At 41.3% G+C, this 15,251-nt stretch overlaps 1 protein-coding gene and 1 long non-coding RNA gene across 2 annotated transcripts in view; one reads left to right on the top strand and one right to left on the bottom strand.

Annotated features, from left to right (window-relative positions):
• The window catches only part of LOC306973129, a 268,899-nt gene that overhangs the window by 118,007 nt on the left and 135,641 nt on the right, over positions 1–15,251 (bottom strand). The gene's annotated exons all lie outside the window — the stretch shown is intronic.
• The window catches only part of col11a1b (collagen, type XI, alpha 1b), a 185,727-nt gene that overhangs the window by 48,174 nt on the left and 122,302 nt on the right, over positions 1–15,251 (top strand). Inside the window, exons 6-11 of the mRNA XM_079569937.1 lie at positions 3,105–3,197; positions 3,649–3,747; positions 7,681–7,980; positions 12,217–12,279; positions 13,749–13,790; positions 15,095–15,157. Coding sequence (XP_079426063.1) covers positions 3,105–3,197; positions 3,649–3,747; positions 7,681–7,980; positions 12,217–12,279; positions 13,749–13,790; positions 15,095–15,157 — 660 coding nt within the window. The remainder of the gene's footprint in view (positions 1–3,104; positions 3,198–3,648; positions 3,748–7,680; positions 7,981–12,216; positions 12,280–13,748; positions 13,791–15,094; positions 15,158–15,251) is intronic.

Genomic DNA, 15,251 nt, shown 5'->3' with positions numbered 1-15,251 from the left:
TTACTTAGTTCTGCTTTAAGACCCTGTATCAATTTTCTTTTTACTGCATCCAAATGACAATAAATGGCTTTGTTAATCTTGAATTATTAGTTGAGATCCAAACTTGTTCCTAGAGCATTTCAAACATCACAGTTCTTCATATGGATGGATTTGACACAATCCAGCGAGTTTACATGAGTGGCCTCTACCATGCTAATTGTTTTTAGCATTTAGCAACTTTTGTGTTTACTATAGCTCATAATACGCTGCTGACACCACACAGGGGCTCCGCAAATACACAATACACACATAGGGGTAAGATGAAAACTTCAGAAACATTGGTTTGAATTAAGTTTTTGCGAGTATGCCAGATTATAGCCATAATGCTAGTTTCCATCACTCTGTAAACACAAACAATTTCTGTGAAGGACCTTGTTATTGAGCTGGTTTCGATCTACTGGTCCTCAAGGGGCTAGATACATTTCAGAACCTCTACCCTAAAGCACCCGAATCACACTTGTTACCCGGCTGACCACATCTGGCCTTAAACAAAGCGAAGGGAATGTTGCAGAAGAGGAAAGAAGGCACTATTTTATGACCATTATAGGTATTTTCACCTTCCATCCAAATCCTTGAGCACAGCCAAGTTCTTCAAATCCATAAATCCTCCGCCAGTGCCTTTATATCTTCTTCTCTTGGTCTGGCCGAGATATGTACACACTTTTTGACCTCGCTTTGGGTCACCGCCTGGACGCAGGGCCGGCCACGCACTAAGCTGTGGATTTTATATTCTTTTTATGAGCGCGGCAGCCGACCTGGGGCTCATCTGAATCCCCGCGCTGATACAGAGGCGGATATCAGCGGCCGATCTGCTAACTCAATCTGACTTATTCTTCCTTCGAGACAATGGAGTTATGTGGTGGATGAAGGCTAGATTTCACACTCAAATGTAGGCTTTTCATCTGTTTTATTTAACGTTAAATCCACATCTAAACAGCAATCCACAAGAGCAATGGTCGTCAACAGCTTTATCCACGATATCTAATGATTTTCAAATGAACAAACTTTTATAGCAGCACAAAAATGTAGTCTTTCTGATCTCTACCCAAGGATACAGTGCATTGGTCTTTTACCTAAAGGGATTCGTTAGCGAGACCGTTTCTAACAAGCTAAAGATTTGCGGTTGTGGGTTTTCTGTGTGTTGTTCTAGTTATTTCTCAAGAGCTGCAAAATGTCAGCGGCGAGTTTTTTATGCATGTTTACTCTCGCGCCGAGTAGTCATGGTGCTGCTTCTAATGTGCTCATGTGCACTATATCAGTGGTCCCCAAAGCTTTTAGAGTCGTTCATTTATACTCTGAGTTCCCCCGACCTCAAGGATCTTGCCACTATTGTTACAAAGTAACCGACTAAACTGAGATTATTCTGTAAAATACTCTCAAAATCTAACCTTTGTCTTTACTTTGAAATCAATATTGAAATTCTACTCATAGACGGGTTCACTCAACAATGTTTCCATTTGCTCTGATGTAAAAAAAAAAAAAAAAAAAAAAAAAGTGTGATAGAAACATTTATATGGGGAGTAAAAAACGTAGTTTAGCGAAAATTTATCAAATTTGGCAGAAACTTCCATTTGGTTGTTCCAATCAAAACAGTCAATTAAAGCAGTACTAAGTAACTCATGCCCCTAGAGGCCACAAACGCCACTGCAGGTGTCGTAGCATGTTACGGTTGTTTACTCATTAATTGTCTGTGAGAGTAAATACTACGCTGACAGAAAAGACAAAGGGAGGGAGGGATATTGTACATCCAATTACACAATGGAGATCATTTTTTTTCACTCTAACTTGGCTGTAAATACTGTTTAAGTGGCGCTATCCCGCAAAATAGCTTTGCCCGTTAGCCTGTTAGCTTCTACTTTGTGATTCCATTAGTGTGTATTGGTGACTCCGACCTGGTGCAGGCAAAGCTGCAATTGTGGTTTTCTGGCCAGAGACACCAGGGGGAGATGAAAGACCCCCCAATCATCCAATTAACACTTGTATTACCCGCAGAGGGACAACAAAACGGATAAATTACGATAAATACTTAGCATTGCTTTAAACCCATTGAGTTTCCACAGCGATGACCATTTACTCCAATGGGAAAATGGTATAATTGCACAATTTTACCAAATAACAAGGGCAAATAGAAACATTGTTTTTCTCATTGCTTATATCATAAGGTTTCCAAAAATATATAGTTGTCATACTCTCCATTTTCTTTTCCTTGCACCCCTGGTTGGGAAACACTGCACTGCGACACTAACAATATTTCGCCAACACTATTAGAGCAAAATAACAGTTTGTAAATTAAAAAATAATAACAGTTTTGCTTTGTTTTCAATCTAACATATTGGCAAAACACTCAGTAAAAAGCTGAGGAAAAAAACAAAAAAACAAAATGACCTCGTACATTGATGAACTGGACCTTCTTTGACTTAAATAGGCCAAAGTTCATTAATTGATTAATTTAATTTCCCCTTTCCCAAATCCCATACTTCATCATCATCTGTATCATCCTTCCTTAAAAGGACAGATCTTGGACTCTATACGTGTCAAAAAACTGTCTTCTTTAAAGCTCAAACGAGTCACTTCCGAAGGCTAAAAGGATAATGTTTGCTATAAACCGTGCACAATCGTTAGCACATGTTCGCTGCACAGATGCCTGTTTAACAATGGTTTAACCCCCCACTACTGTATTATACTCCCATCCCTCAATTTATCTTAAGCTCTCCTTTTTAATGGCCTATTAAAGAAATCCAGTGGTTAGAGCTTAGATTACACAATACCGGCCCTATTCTCCTGGCTTCATATTTTGTTTACAACATCCTGTGCGAGTAAACAAGAATTTTGATTGCTCTTACGCTTTGCTTACAGACATAAGTGAATGAACGCGATCATGGGTTTGAGGGATTAGGTTCAAGCGAAAATGTGGTCCGTAACAGAGATTTTCAAGCACGCAAACGGTTTGAAACGGAGCTAATACTTTTACCATGTAAATAAGCGCAATGTCTGGAAGGGCATTGTGCATTGCTGTTTACATGAGGGCATTTGGTGACTGGGTCTGTCCTGTTTTCTCTTCACAGTACACTAACTATGACTATGGGGAGTTCTATGACTACAGCGAAGGAGAGGTCGCCACTGAGCCTCCCCCGACCCAACCCCCAACCAAGACGGAGGTAAACAGGGCCGCTACATTGCTTCGGGAAGACTTAACATGCAAAAGAATATGCAGTCTAGCTGTGTAAATGCAATGTTGTGCACAGAAACAGATGAATTACTGGCATGAACTATTGCATATGCACAAGTTATTTGCTTTACGTCAGCCCTCTAAATGTCATTTTCTGGCCAAACCCTGCTGCGTCTATTGGTCTTCCATATTTTATCCCAATAATACATCTCTATGACATTTATCATTTGTGCATGTGTCTTCAAGACCTTTTTAATCAATGACATGGCTAATTATGCAATTGAGAAGGCCCCCAATTTCATTCTTGGCATGAACTTTAAGTGTGAAAATGGCCTCATGACATTGATTTGTGGTGACTTTGCATTAATCGGGAACATCACTACGAGCCAAACTTATATCTACCCCCACTAACAACCTCAATTACTCATTCCCTCTTTCAGACAAACGCTGGAGCCGACTATTACCCGGGTGAATACGACTACACCACTGTGGATGGAGGTCCCCCAGACACCAACACGGACACCGCCGGACAGGACCAGGTAATGGCGCACATCAAAACTTTAAACCTAAAGCTGAGAAAATGCTTTATTTTATTCTAACATTTATAAAAGCTAAGCTGTCATTGTGAGCAGTTTACAAAGGATTAGACTCCAGGCTCTTTTGACTCTTAACATGGTTGATATTGTAATTAAATGGAATAAGGACACATGTAGTTTATTTCCTGGCAAAATTTCATCAATATCAAATATGGCTGCCCGATATATCGGAAAAAACACCGTATTGCGATATTAGGTTATGTAATATCCTTATCGTGAGAAGCCACAATATATCGCAACATTACCAACCTTTTCATCGGACTGAGAATGAGATTATTTTTGGTAAACTCAGCCAAAAAATGCACTGATTTCATAAATGTGTTGCTTTTGCTGAAAAACTATATCTCACTAAACCGTATCGCAATAATATCGTTATTGTGATATTGCACAGTTATTGCAAGTTACTTCAATATTGTGCAGTAACTAGAGCTGAGAAATTATGGGGGGAAAATGCTTTATTTTATTGTAACATTTATTAGAGCTAAGCTGTCATAGTGACCAGTTTACGATATATCGCAAAAAATATCGTATCGCAATATTAGGCAATATCTGCATCGCGAGAAGCCACAATATATCGCAACATCACCAAACTTTTCATCTGACTGAGACCTTTTTTTGCAATTTGAATTTAGAAATGTGTTGCTTTTGATGAAAAACTAGTTACTGATGGTTTAGTGAGTTATCGCAATAATATCGTTATCGCGATATTGCACAGTTTTCGCAAGTTACTTCAATATCGTGCAGCCCTAATATCAAAACCGAGTGTAAAAACATGATTTTCTTTGGTCATATGGTAACAGTGCTACAAAATGCATTATCTGCTGTAATGCCATAGAATCCATGCTGCTTATCATATATTACTCTATATTATATTAACCTAATGTGCTTATCCACACAAAGTTTAGCTATAAATGATGTAACTCTACATGGCTTCTCGTTCATGCCAAAAAATAGGTTCTTCAATTAAGTCTGCATGGCACTGTTTCATGTTCATAACCATAGAGGCACAAAAGCAAAACCACATTTCTATTATCTACTTCGGAGGCCTAAACCCGGCCTGGCCTCGCTCAGATCCAGACGGTTTCCTCTGCCCTTGAGCCCTTAAAGAAACTGCCTCCTTCAAAGCCGCCCTATATGCTGTACATATGAGCAGCGGAATGAAGGGAAACTTTGTCATCTAACAAGCCATAACCGATGGAAAATCAGCAGGCAGACGCATCCCCGTCCCGCTCGCCGCTGCCATATCCCGAATTTGGCAGATCCTGTCTCAATTTGAGCTAAACCATCACATAAAACGCCCCGTAATGAAGACCATTTGGGGGCTGAAACAAAAACACCACAGTCTTGTTGTGCCAAATGTCTGCTGCCTGCGCCCTGATGTACCTTGAAGGTGGATAAGGAAACTTCAATCAGCACTAAACTGTACATGTATTGAAGGAGACAGCCAGGAGGGCGAGTGGTGAATGCTGAACATATGCAGGGCCCGTATGGGAACATTGGGCTAATTACTGAGGACAAAGTACCGCCTTGGGTTGATTCTGCGAGTGGAAACGGCCTGTATTGTTTCCATACATTTTCAAAGGCAGTTTGCTTTGAATCTATCGGGCTCTGAGAAGAGGGAGCACGTGACATTTTGGTTAAATTTAGTTATTTCAGTGAATGATTTCAGACTTATTTCAATGAGTTTGGTAACGCTTTATACTAAGATGTGTTTGTTAAAGGGACTATAAGGAGTTTAAAAATGTTTTAAATGATGTATTTCCCTCCCCCTACGTGTTCCAGCCATGTCATGAGGTGCAGAATGAGCCCAGACCTATTGACCACTACCTCTAAAATCCTGCACTGTCAAAAAGTTGTTAAAAAAGTATTAATAAGGTGCTGCTTAGGGTTAGGGTTAAGGGTAGGATAAGGCTGTAGGCCATGAATAAGCACATTAGTGTGAGATAAAAGCATGTTAAGCAGCTTATTAATATACAGGTATATGCAAGCATATTATTCATGGCCTATTAATTATTAATGCGCACACCTTAATATGAAGCGTTACCATTAGTTTTATTGCATCATGTGGCAGCTTGAGCAAAAAAAAATCTAAATTGATGATCACCCTGCAATAAAGTGTAAAAAAAAATAGATTCAAAACGTTAACACATAGTGACATTGGTTTTCAAAATGACTGTAGACTCAGTCCATTGCTCCCAGTAATGGCTGTGGTGTATTTGAACATTCATAAAAAATCTGATTGGTTTATACCAGAGGTGTCTAAACTTTTTTTACTGATGGTGAAGGCTGCGTTTTGAACTGTGTTTCACACCTTTATTTAGACTTGGAAGTTCAATGCAACTCTGTCTCACAAAGAACGATTAGATTTTGATGGTATAATTGTGTAGAATGATTGAAATTATAGCAAAAACTGCCATCTCTGGTAAATGGACTCAACTTATATGCGCTTTTCTACCTTTATCAGGCCCAAAGCGCTTTACAGTAAGGAACCAGTCACCCATTCAGACTCTCATTCATGCACCAATGTATGCAGACACTGGAGGAGGCAAGGTGAGAGAAGTGTCTTGCCCAAGGACACAATGACAGTGTACATTTGCGGGAGCTGGGATTCGAACCCATGACCTTCCAATCACGAGACGACCCCGCTCTACCAACTGCGCCACCGTCGCCCCATAGTGATATGAGCAAATTCAACAATAATCTTGAGGGCCACCAAATATGAGTCTGAGGGCCGTATTTGGCCCCCGGGTCTCACTTTGGGCACCTCTGGTTCATACAAAGCAAATAACATCAGCTCAGTAATATCAACCTGGAAAGCTCTGTATTAAATCATTCAGGTGGACTAATTGTTGTCGACAAATGTGAAACCCACAAACTTAATACTGCCACACGACTGGTCAAAACCGCCAGTGGGTTGAGCCCGAACGAATCAGCCCGTGCCTTTAAGTGCCTTCCTTGCAGCTAAACTTCTATAGATTTCTGCAGCAGAATACTGTATATTCCAAGGATTTGAAACTGGAAGCCAAATGTAAACACACTGGGGAACGGGCCTCCCTGATGTCTTACCTGCTAACAACATGGAAGAACATTTACAATTCATTTCACTTAATACACATGGACTTATGGGACTATGCTATGATCCTTTTTCGACATAGACAGCTTTGTAACTCACAAGTTGTTTTATCTCATCGAACGTGATTAACCGGATCATTGCAATTCACATAAACATGGTCTGAAACGTGCACGAAGCGGCCAGGGAACTTTCAACTGCTGCTAATTTTTTGACGTACAACGCATTGAATCACTGGAGCTTTTTCTTATTACTCGAGTCAATGCTTGTAAATCGCAGCAGTTACGGATTGCAAAGTGCTCTGGCTGCCTTCCTCGTTCTGAATTCTGCATTAACGGTGCAAAGCCGCGGGGTTTCCGTCTCATGTTGTACAATTGCGAACAGATTGTACATTGATTTCCTTTGTGTCTCAGTATAAAGGATGTTATAGTGTATTTCTGGCTGCATTTCCCACACAAACATGGCCGTCCATAGCAAGTATTGTGCACGATACTGATGCAAACCAATATATACTAATTGAGATACTGATTAACTGTTAACAAACATATGGGTAGCTTCACATATGTTAAATCTTTGGATGCTGTACGTCTGAACTGAAACTTTCCCTGGAGAATTTCAGTTGTTTTGCCATGTCGGAGTTGGGAAATGCTTAGCCTACACCCTGATATTTTCACAAACATGTGAATTCTCCTCACATGGTGTCACTGCCTCACTAACCTATAACTTCCATGTCCCTCTCTTTATTCCCCCTCCCCCCGCTGTACCCCTTCCCCTCTCTCCGGTGACGACATATGGACCGATGCCAGACCTTTACCGAGGAAATTGTTGACGATTACATCACCGGCGTGGACCAGGTGGGAGCGGAGCCCACCCCCGCCGTCGAAACCCCGCCTCCCGCTGTCGACACGCAAGAGAAAGCGGAGCCTGCCACCGATGTTTACGAATTCAAGGAGTACGACCTGAAAAATTACGACAACAAGGAGTTTGTAGAGAAGTATGATTATGGAGATTACGAATACGGCACCGGCCCGGCCAAACCCACGCAGGCCTACGAAGAGGAGTTCGGACCGGGAGTGCCTGCCGAAACTGACATCCGAGAGAGCTCTGTAAGTCTATGTGTATAGAATCATAAAAAGGTGTAAACATTCAACCCATGAAGGAGACTACTATCCATGATTTTATTAAGACTAGGAAATATTTGGTCTCCCAAGATGTGTCCCTCTTCACGTCTAATCTAAAACTATATTAGATAGATTAGATATATATTTTGTTTGCTTATTTACATGGCCCACCTATGATACATGACCCATTGTTCCTTAACATGACCATTTGGAATCCTTATACGTTAACCTTGGGCTGCACAATGATGGTCAGCAAGAAGCAAAAAGGCCCTGACTTCGATTCTCAGATTGGGTTGGCCAAAATTGGCACGCCTGTTTCCCTTTAAAACAACTCTAAAATCTGGAGATGGGATGTTGCGTGCTGCCCTGAGGCACTGGTTTAACAGGGTTTCCGCAAGGCATTAAAAAAACAGTCATTAACCTGTTACTTGCCGTCCCTCCCCCTGATCAGGGGTTAGGGTTATGATTAGGGTTAGGAACAGCAAGTGTGATGAAAGTTGTGTTTCACTCACACAGACCTTACTCATAGTTTAAGAAACTAGAAAGTCTTGGCTTACAAATGAGGTATCAGACTGGCATATAGGCTGTAAGCCTTCCTAATGTGCATTGAGATATGGATATGCTAACCCTAACCCAAAACTGGCACAAAACAGGTTCAATGAAATGGGCCAAAATGTGGCCTTAAAGGTGCACTATGCAACTTTTTAAGTGAAAAAAAAAAAAAAAAAAGTTAATATTTGTGCATATTTGACCTCAGTGGCTGTATTTGCTTTTCCTCACAGTGGCATTTATAACGCTCCAAGATCAAATGTTTTTCAGTGTTCACACGAGAAACTGGCCAGAAACCCCAAAACAATTGATTCTGGAGCATCACTGAGATCACTGTGAGGAAAAGCAAATGTGCTACGCTGCAACCGCAAAGCCACTGAGTCACTTAAAGGTCCAACATGCACATGAGTTTTTTTCACATAAAAAGCTACATAGTGCACCTTTAAATGTCATTAGAATAGCTACAATCGCCCAATGAAACATCCACAAATCTGTCACCGTGAAGCATTTAACTGCGCTGAGGCGCTCGTCGTCGTTAACAGCCCATTTAATTCGATACATAGTTGTCTCGTCTTTGAATTCCAGTCCTGCTAATGTTCCCTTTGCCTCAGTTTAATGGTTTAGAGTCAATCTATTTCATATTTCCTTGTGTTTGTATTCTTGGCAAGTCAACTTTAAACAGAAGCAAGACCCAATGTCGAGCACACTCCCTCTCCCAATACGAAATCAATAGACCATGAGCCTTCTCTTTCCTCCTCCGTGGAAGAGCTTTGGAGCCGATGACGTCCCCCCTTGACACGCTGGCTCCATTACTGCGCCTGGTTTGTGGGCGGACATGAAGACAGCGGTGGCATTTTTGTTTGATGGGGGCTTTTGTGTTTGTTGTCTTTGTTAGGACTGAGCTGTAGCTAGAAGGGGGCGTCTCAAAAACCAATGGACAGTCACCTTGGACAAACCACAACTCTCTAAAGGCTCATGTCGTCTATTCGGTTTTGCCTCTGGAACCACACCGACCCATTATTGTAAAAGAAATGGACGAATCACGGAGTTGAGTGAGTTTGAGACTAAGATGAGCAGATGTGGAGCCAGCTGTCGATACCCAAACACACTCCCTTGGACCTTTGGCTTTAGTGACCTCTAGAGTTGATTAGAAACACACTCCTTACAAATCCCTTCAGTAATGCCAAATGTAAACCAGCCCTATCAATGTGTTGTTGTTTTTTATCCAAATTCTGCAAATCTGCTGAGTCAGTGACTTCCAGGCCTTCTTTTTTTTTCTTCTTCTGCTGTTGGATTTCCAACCCTTAAAGCAGGAAGTGACACAGCTTTTTGTTGCCTAGAAATGTGTCTGAGACGTTTTGAATGGAGCATTGTTCCAAGAGCTACAGCTTTGAGAACAGCTTCTTGGCATTGGGCAAGTAAGTATGGAATAAGACAGCTCTGATTTAGGATGGAGAGGAGGATGGACACATGAGACATTACCAGCTGTACAACACATCATCATACGCTCCGTGTGGTTTCTCAATATTTTGGCTCAAAGTCTAATTAGTGACAGCCACATTTCAAGTAATCTGCTATTTGGATGTGCTGTAATTTGGAAATAGAACTGTCATAGTAAAAAAAAAGGACGCTTTTAGGTTTTCATTTTCTATGTTTAGTTCCTATAAAAAGAGATGACACTTCTTCAGTTCTGCCCTTTCTCCAGGGGTGTGTCGAGACTTCTTCAAATGTCATGTCCCAGCCGTGGCACCAAGTTAAGCTATGGGTGGCACCAGGACTTGCCCAAGTCTAAAGGGATTCCAGAAAAATAATGAAACACTTACATTTCAGCTTTTTTTGTACACTTTGATGTGCTAGCTTTTGTTTTTGCTCTTATTTTTCATGGGGTGAACTCACAGACACACAACCTTTTATATATATATACACAATAGACTAGTTTCTCCCAAATATTGTTCACAAATCTGTCAAAATATGTGTTAGTGAGCACTTCTTCTTTGTCAGGCGAGGTCAGAAAATCAGTATCTGGTTTGACCACTATTTGTTGATCTGGACAACGAACTGGGGTGCATTTTATTTATGGTATTTCGAATGACATGTCCCCAGTATTGTCTCATGTAAAGCACTTTGTGACCAGGTCTGTGAAAGGTGCTATATAAAAAAAAGCTCTTCTTCTTCTTTTTCTTCTTCTTCCCCTTCTTCTCTGTCCTCTTCTTACCCTTCATCTTCTTCTCTCCCTTGTTCTTCTTCTTCTTCTTCTTCTTCCCCTTCTTCTCTGTCCTCTTCTTACCCTTCATCTTCTTCTCTCCCTTCTTCTTCTTTCCCTTCGTCTTCTCCCCCTTCTTCATCTTCTTCCCCTTCTTCTTCTTCCACTTCTTCTCCACCTTCTTTTCTCCTTCTTCTGCTTCTTCTTCTTTCCCATCATCTTCTTCTCCCCTTCTTCTTCCCCTTCTTCTTCTTCTCTCCCTTCTTCCCCTTCTTCTCCGCCTTCTTCTTCCCCATCATATTCTTCTCCCCTTCTTCTTCTTCTTCTTCTCCTTCTTCTCCATCCTCTTCTTCCCCTTCGTCTTCTTCTCTCCCTTCTTCTTCTTCTTTTTCCCCTTCTTCTTCTTCCTCTTCGTCTTCTTCTCTCCCTTCTTCTTCTTCTTCCCCTTCTTCTCTGTCCTCTTCTTACCCTTCATCTTCTTCTCTCCCTTCTTCTTCTTCTTCTTCCCCTTCTTCTCTGTCCTCTTCTTACCCTTCATCTTCGTCTCTCCCTTCTTCTTCTTCCCCTTCTTCTCTGTCTTCTTCTCTCCCTTCTTCTTCTTCTTCTTCCCCTTCTTCTCCGTCCTCTTCTTCCCCTTCGTCTTCTTCTCTCCCTTCTTCTTCTTCTTTTTCCCCTTCTTCTTCTTCTTTTTCCCCTTCTTCTTCTTCCCCTTCGTCTCTGTTTGACTTTGAAGTGTTTGGATTTTTGTACGTCCTCATTCCGTATGAATGGGGAGGCACCTGGAGTGACCTGTGCTGCCCCTGGCCCCCCCATAAACACGCCCCTGCTTCTCTCTACATCTCTCAAATGCTAATCATCAACCTGAAAGCAATGAATAATGAACTCAATAGAGCTTATCTGCTGAATCTCTATCATGACTTTCCTGCCCACAGTCCTACACTTGAGGCAGGAACTCACACATCTTCTGCTTAGTTGGATAATGGACTTTGGCTTAACATCTGTCCGTTCTCGTTAATCTCCAACACCATCTTACTATTTCAGTCTCTCAAAGCCCTCATCATTTGCCCCTCGGAAAAGATTTTCCTCTCCGGGGTTCTGCTGTACAATTTAGCGGTTTCGAACACACATGCAGTAGCTTTTAGTCAAATTCTTTGTATGTGAAATCATTGTGTGGACAGTGTCAGGTATCGACCCCTGTTTTTGGGCGCTGTTGGGGTCTTTTCACTTATTGGCTTAGTCAATGGGACCGGGGCCAAAGTTGGAACGAAAGCCTCTTGTTGAATGACTTTTGCGGTTTGTGTTTTCCAGTAGTCAGAAACAAAGTCCGCCTCTCGCCTCTGAGCTGCCTTAAATCCTTAAATGCAAGCGGCGACCAGCTCAGCATTTTTCACACGTCATAAAACACAGAAAAGACTTGTTTGGTCTGATAATGTGATTGTTTTAAATAAAGTGTTTTTTTTTTCTTCTAGGTCCATGGCCAAAGTTACCTGGGGGAAAAGGGGGAGAAAGGAGAGCCTGCTGTTATTGAACCTGTAAGTCGTCAATAATTGTTGTTGGGGAAGGACACTATATAATAATAAGGACACTATATAATACGTTTAAACAAAAACACTTGCATGACAAAAAAGATTATTCAATGAAACAGCACTGTTCAAAAAGGAGTGGGAAGAAGTTTGAAGCTTAAATCCCACCCCTGCCCTCTCAAATACAAACTACACATGTCTCTGCTTCCTGCAACCAATATCACAAATACCAAAGAGTCTGACTCTTGAATTGTAACTTACAAGCTAAATCTCTTTACCACATTTGGGATGGGAATTTATGGGTTTCTTGCAATCCTATCGGGTTATGAATGTGATTGATTTCCCAAACCTTTCAAGCTGTGAATAATAATGCATTGGTTTTATATAGCGGTTTTCTGGACACTCACAAGACACTTGACATTGCATTATTCATTCACTCATTCACTAGCCACAGCTGCCCTGGGGTAGATTGACTGGAAACGTGGCAACCAGTCTGCGCCCTCGGCCCCTCTGACCTCCACCAACCACTCACACACACACAATACATCCACCCAGGCTTCCAGTTGTTTCCCAAACGGTCTCCCATCCAAGTACCGACCAGGCTCTTCCTGCTTAGCTTTCGAGGTCTGACGGGATCGGGCAGAGCAAAGGCGGTATGGCCACATTTTCTCCAGATCGGCTATACCCAAATCTAAAATCTTTTCCACCTGAGAGTTTGCAGCCTATAGGCAAGCTTATGTCGTCTTTTCGTCATGTTTTCGTAGTTTTTTTTGTTGTGTTTTGGCTGCTTTTTCATCGCTCTTTTTGGTCACTTTTTTCTGGCTTTTTAATCCCTTTTTACTTGTGTTTTTGTTGCTTGCTTAGTGTCTTGCTTTTCTGGCACGATTTTTTTTTTTTTTTTCATTCTTGCTTTTTTCAAGAAGATTTGGGAAATGCCGAACTGGATATAATGCACTCGGTGAAGGTGGGGGCTAAGAGGTTAATGATTGGATACTGTAGTTTGATATTTTGGCCTAATTTCACTAAAATATCCTGTTTTCTATCAAAAATACATCAAATTCAAGGTGTAAACAGCTCAGAAATACAATTCAACGACACCTTTCTTCCTCAAATGGCTGACAACATAATCTGTTAATTAATTAATTTAGTTCAACATGTATGAGCATTGTTTTTTCTAGAGTCATATTTTAGATTTTAAAAAATAATTTGAAATGTTGCTTTTATTGCTTGCTTTTATGATCCACTCTGATGTTTTTCCAGCTCATGTGAATCATTTAGGGATTTTAACGATCGAAACAAACTCATTTTTTCTCCACCTCTTGACCACACACAGGCTCACAATATCCGAGCGCACCTTGGCAATTGTGGAACCTATTCATAAACAAAGTTAGGAAGCTAAAGCGCTCATTTCCCCCTCTGAACGCCTGGATTTACTGACTGCCATTTAAAGCTACTGTATCCTCTTCTGTATTTTTCAGGGGATGCTTGTTGAAGGACCCCAAGGAGCCCCCGGCCAAGCAGTGAGTATCACGTTCTCTCTCCTGTCTGCGTTTCACAGACGGAGAACAGCTAAAGAGGGAAAAAAGGTCTTTGTGGGAAAAGAAGTGGTGAAAAAACAGGCCAAATGTGCTATTACTGTAGTGTACATGTGGAGAAACTATGCAGTATATATTGTATCAAATTTGGGAGGTATTACCTTTTTGGCCATAGTTTTAGCCATGTTTGTTTAGTTTAGATTTAGTTTTGAGTTTGCTCTCAGGGTGTCAGTCATTTTATAAAGTTCATATTACTGTTGTACAATACATTTGGTGCAGGATAGACATCAGAAATGAAGTTTATTTCAAGTAAACCTGCAATTGGGTTAATGCATGGTCTCATAATGAAGCAATACATGTACATAGACATATAGGCCTGTCACGATTACACAATGTAAGGAAACGATAAATGAGATTATTGAAGACCTTTCAATACTACAGAAGCTAACTCTAAAGCTTAAAAATGACGGTTAAGCTGTTAGAAAAGTACTTAATCCTAAACAATCCCACAATGGACATGAATTACAATGGCACACAAAGTTTTACATCAGAAAAATGGAGAGGAAATGCAAAAAAAATTGGCTGACGATAAGTATTGAGCTCAAAAATGTATCATCCAGCCATCATCTATAGCAGTAGTTCCCAACGTTTTTTGTCTTTTGTACCCCTTTGGCCTTTCAGTGGTCACCCGTGTACCCCCTACCTCAAGGGTGTTACAGTTTATTTAGAAAGTAATTACTTAAAAGTAGTATTTGTAAGAAAAAGGACAATGTTGCAGTCAAAATAAACGTAAAATTCTCCCAAAGCAACACATTTTACTGAAAAATATAGCTTTTCCTATAAAAATTATGTTACATTTTCCCCCTTTTCAATCTGAAATAGTTCCAAGTACCCCCTGCTAGGTCCTCGAGTACCCCCAGGGGTTGGGAAGCACTGATCTATAGAACGATAAGTCGATATAATAATGACTGTAACAGCCCTACATAGACAGTTATTTCGCTGTAACTTTACTGGATAAGTAGTTAAAAGCAAAAAAGGTCTTCATGAGTTCGAAACTGAACCGAGGTCGACGTTTCCTCCCTCTGTGTGAGTCTTCGAGCTCGTCTGTGGAGTCATGAGGGCGGAAATTGAGAGTGGTGGTACATCATCTTGAGGTTTCTTCCCTTTTGAACTCCTGTCTGCTTTGGCCTGTACACGCTGCGCTGTGGTGGGACGAGCTGGCGGTTAGGTTTAGCGCTACTTATGGTGTACGATATGCTAAACACATCTGTATGTCTGTGTGGTTTTAGGGTATTCCTGGTACCCCCGGACTGCAGGGCCCCCCAGGTGCCCACGGAGATCCTGGCGAGAGGGTAAGTCGAGCCTGGCCTCATCCCGGGGGCTGATTGGGGCTGTTTAGCGAGGGGCTCCACCGTTGCAACGTGAGACGCCTGTCGCACCCCAAAG

This window comes from Gobius niger (assembly GCF_951799975.1).
Source record: "Gobius niger genome assembly, chromosome: 13".
Classification (NCBI taxonomy): domain Eukaryota; kingdom Metazoa; phylum Chordata; class Actinopteri; order Gobiiformes; family Gobiidae; genus Gobius; species Gobius niger.
Note: the sequence above shows the minus strand (reverse complement) of the source record. Positions and strands in the feature narration are given on the sequence as shown.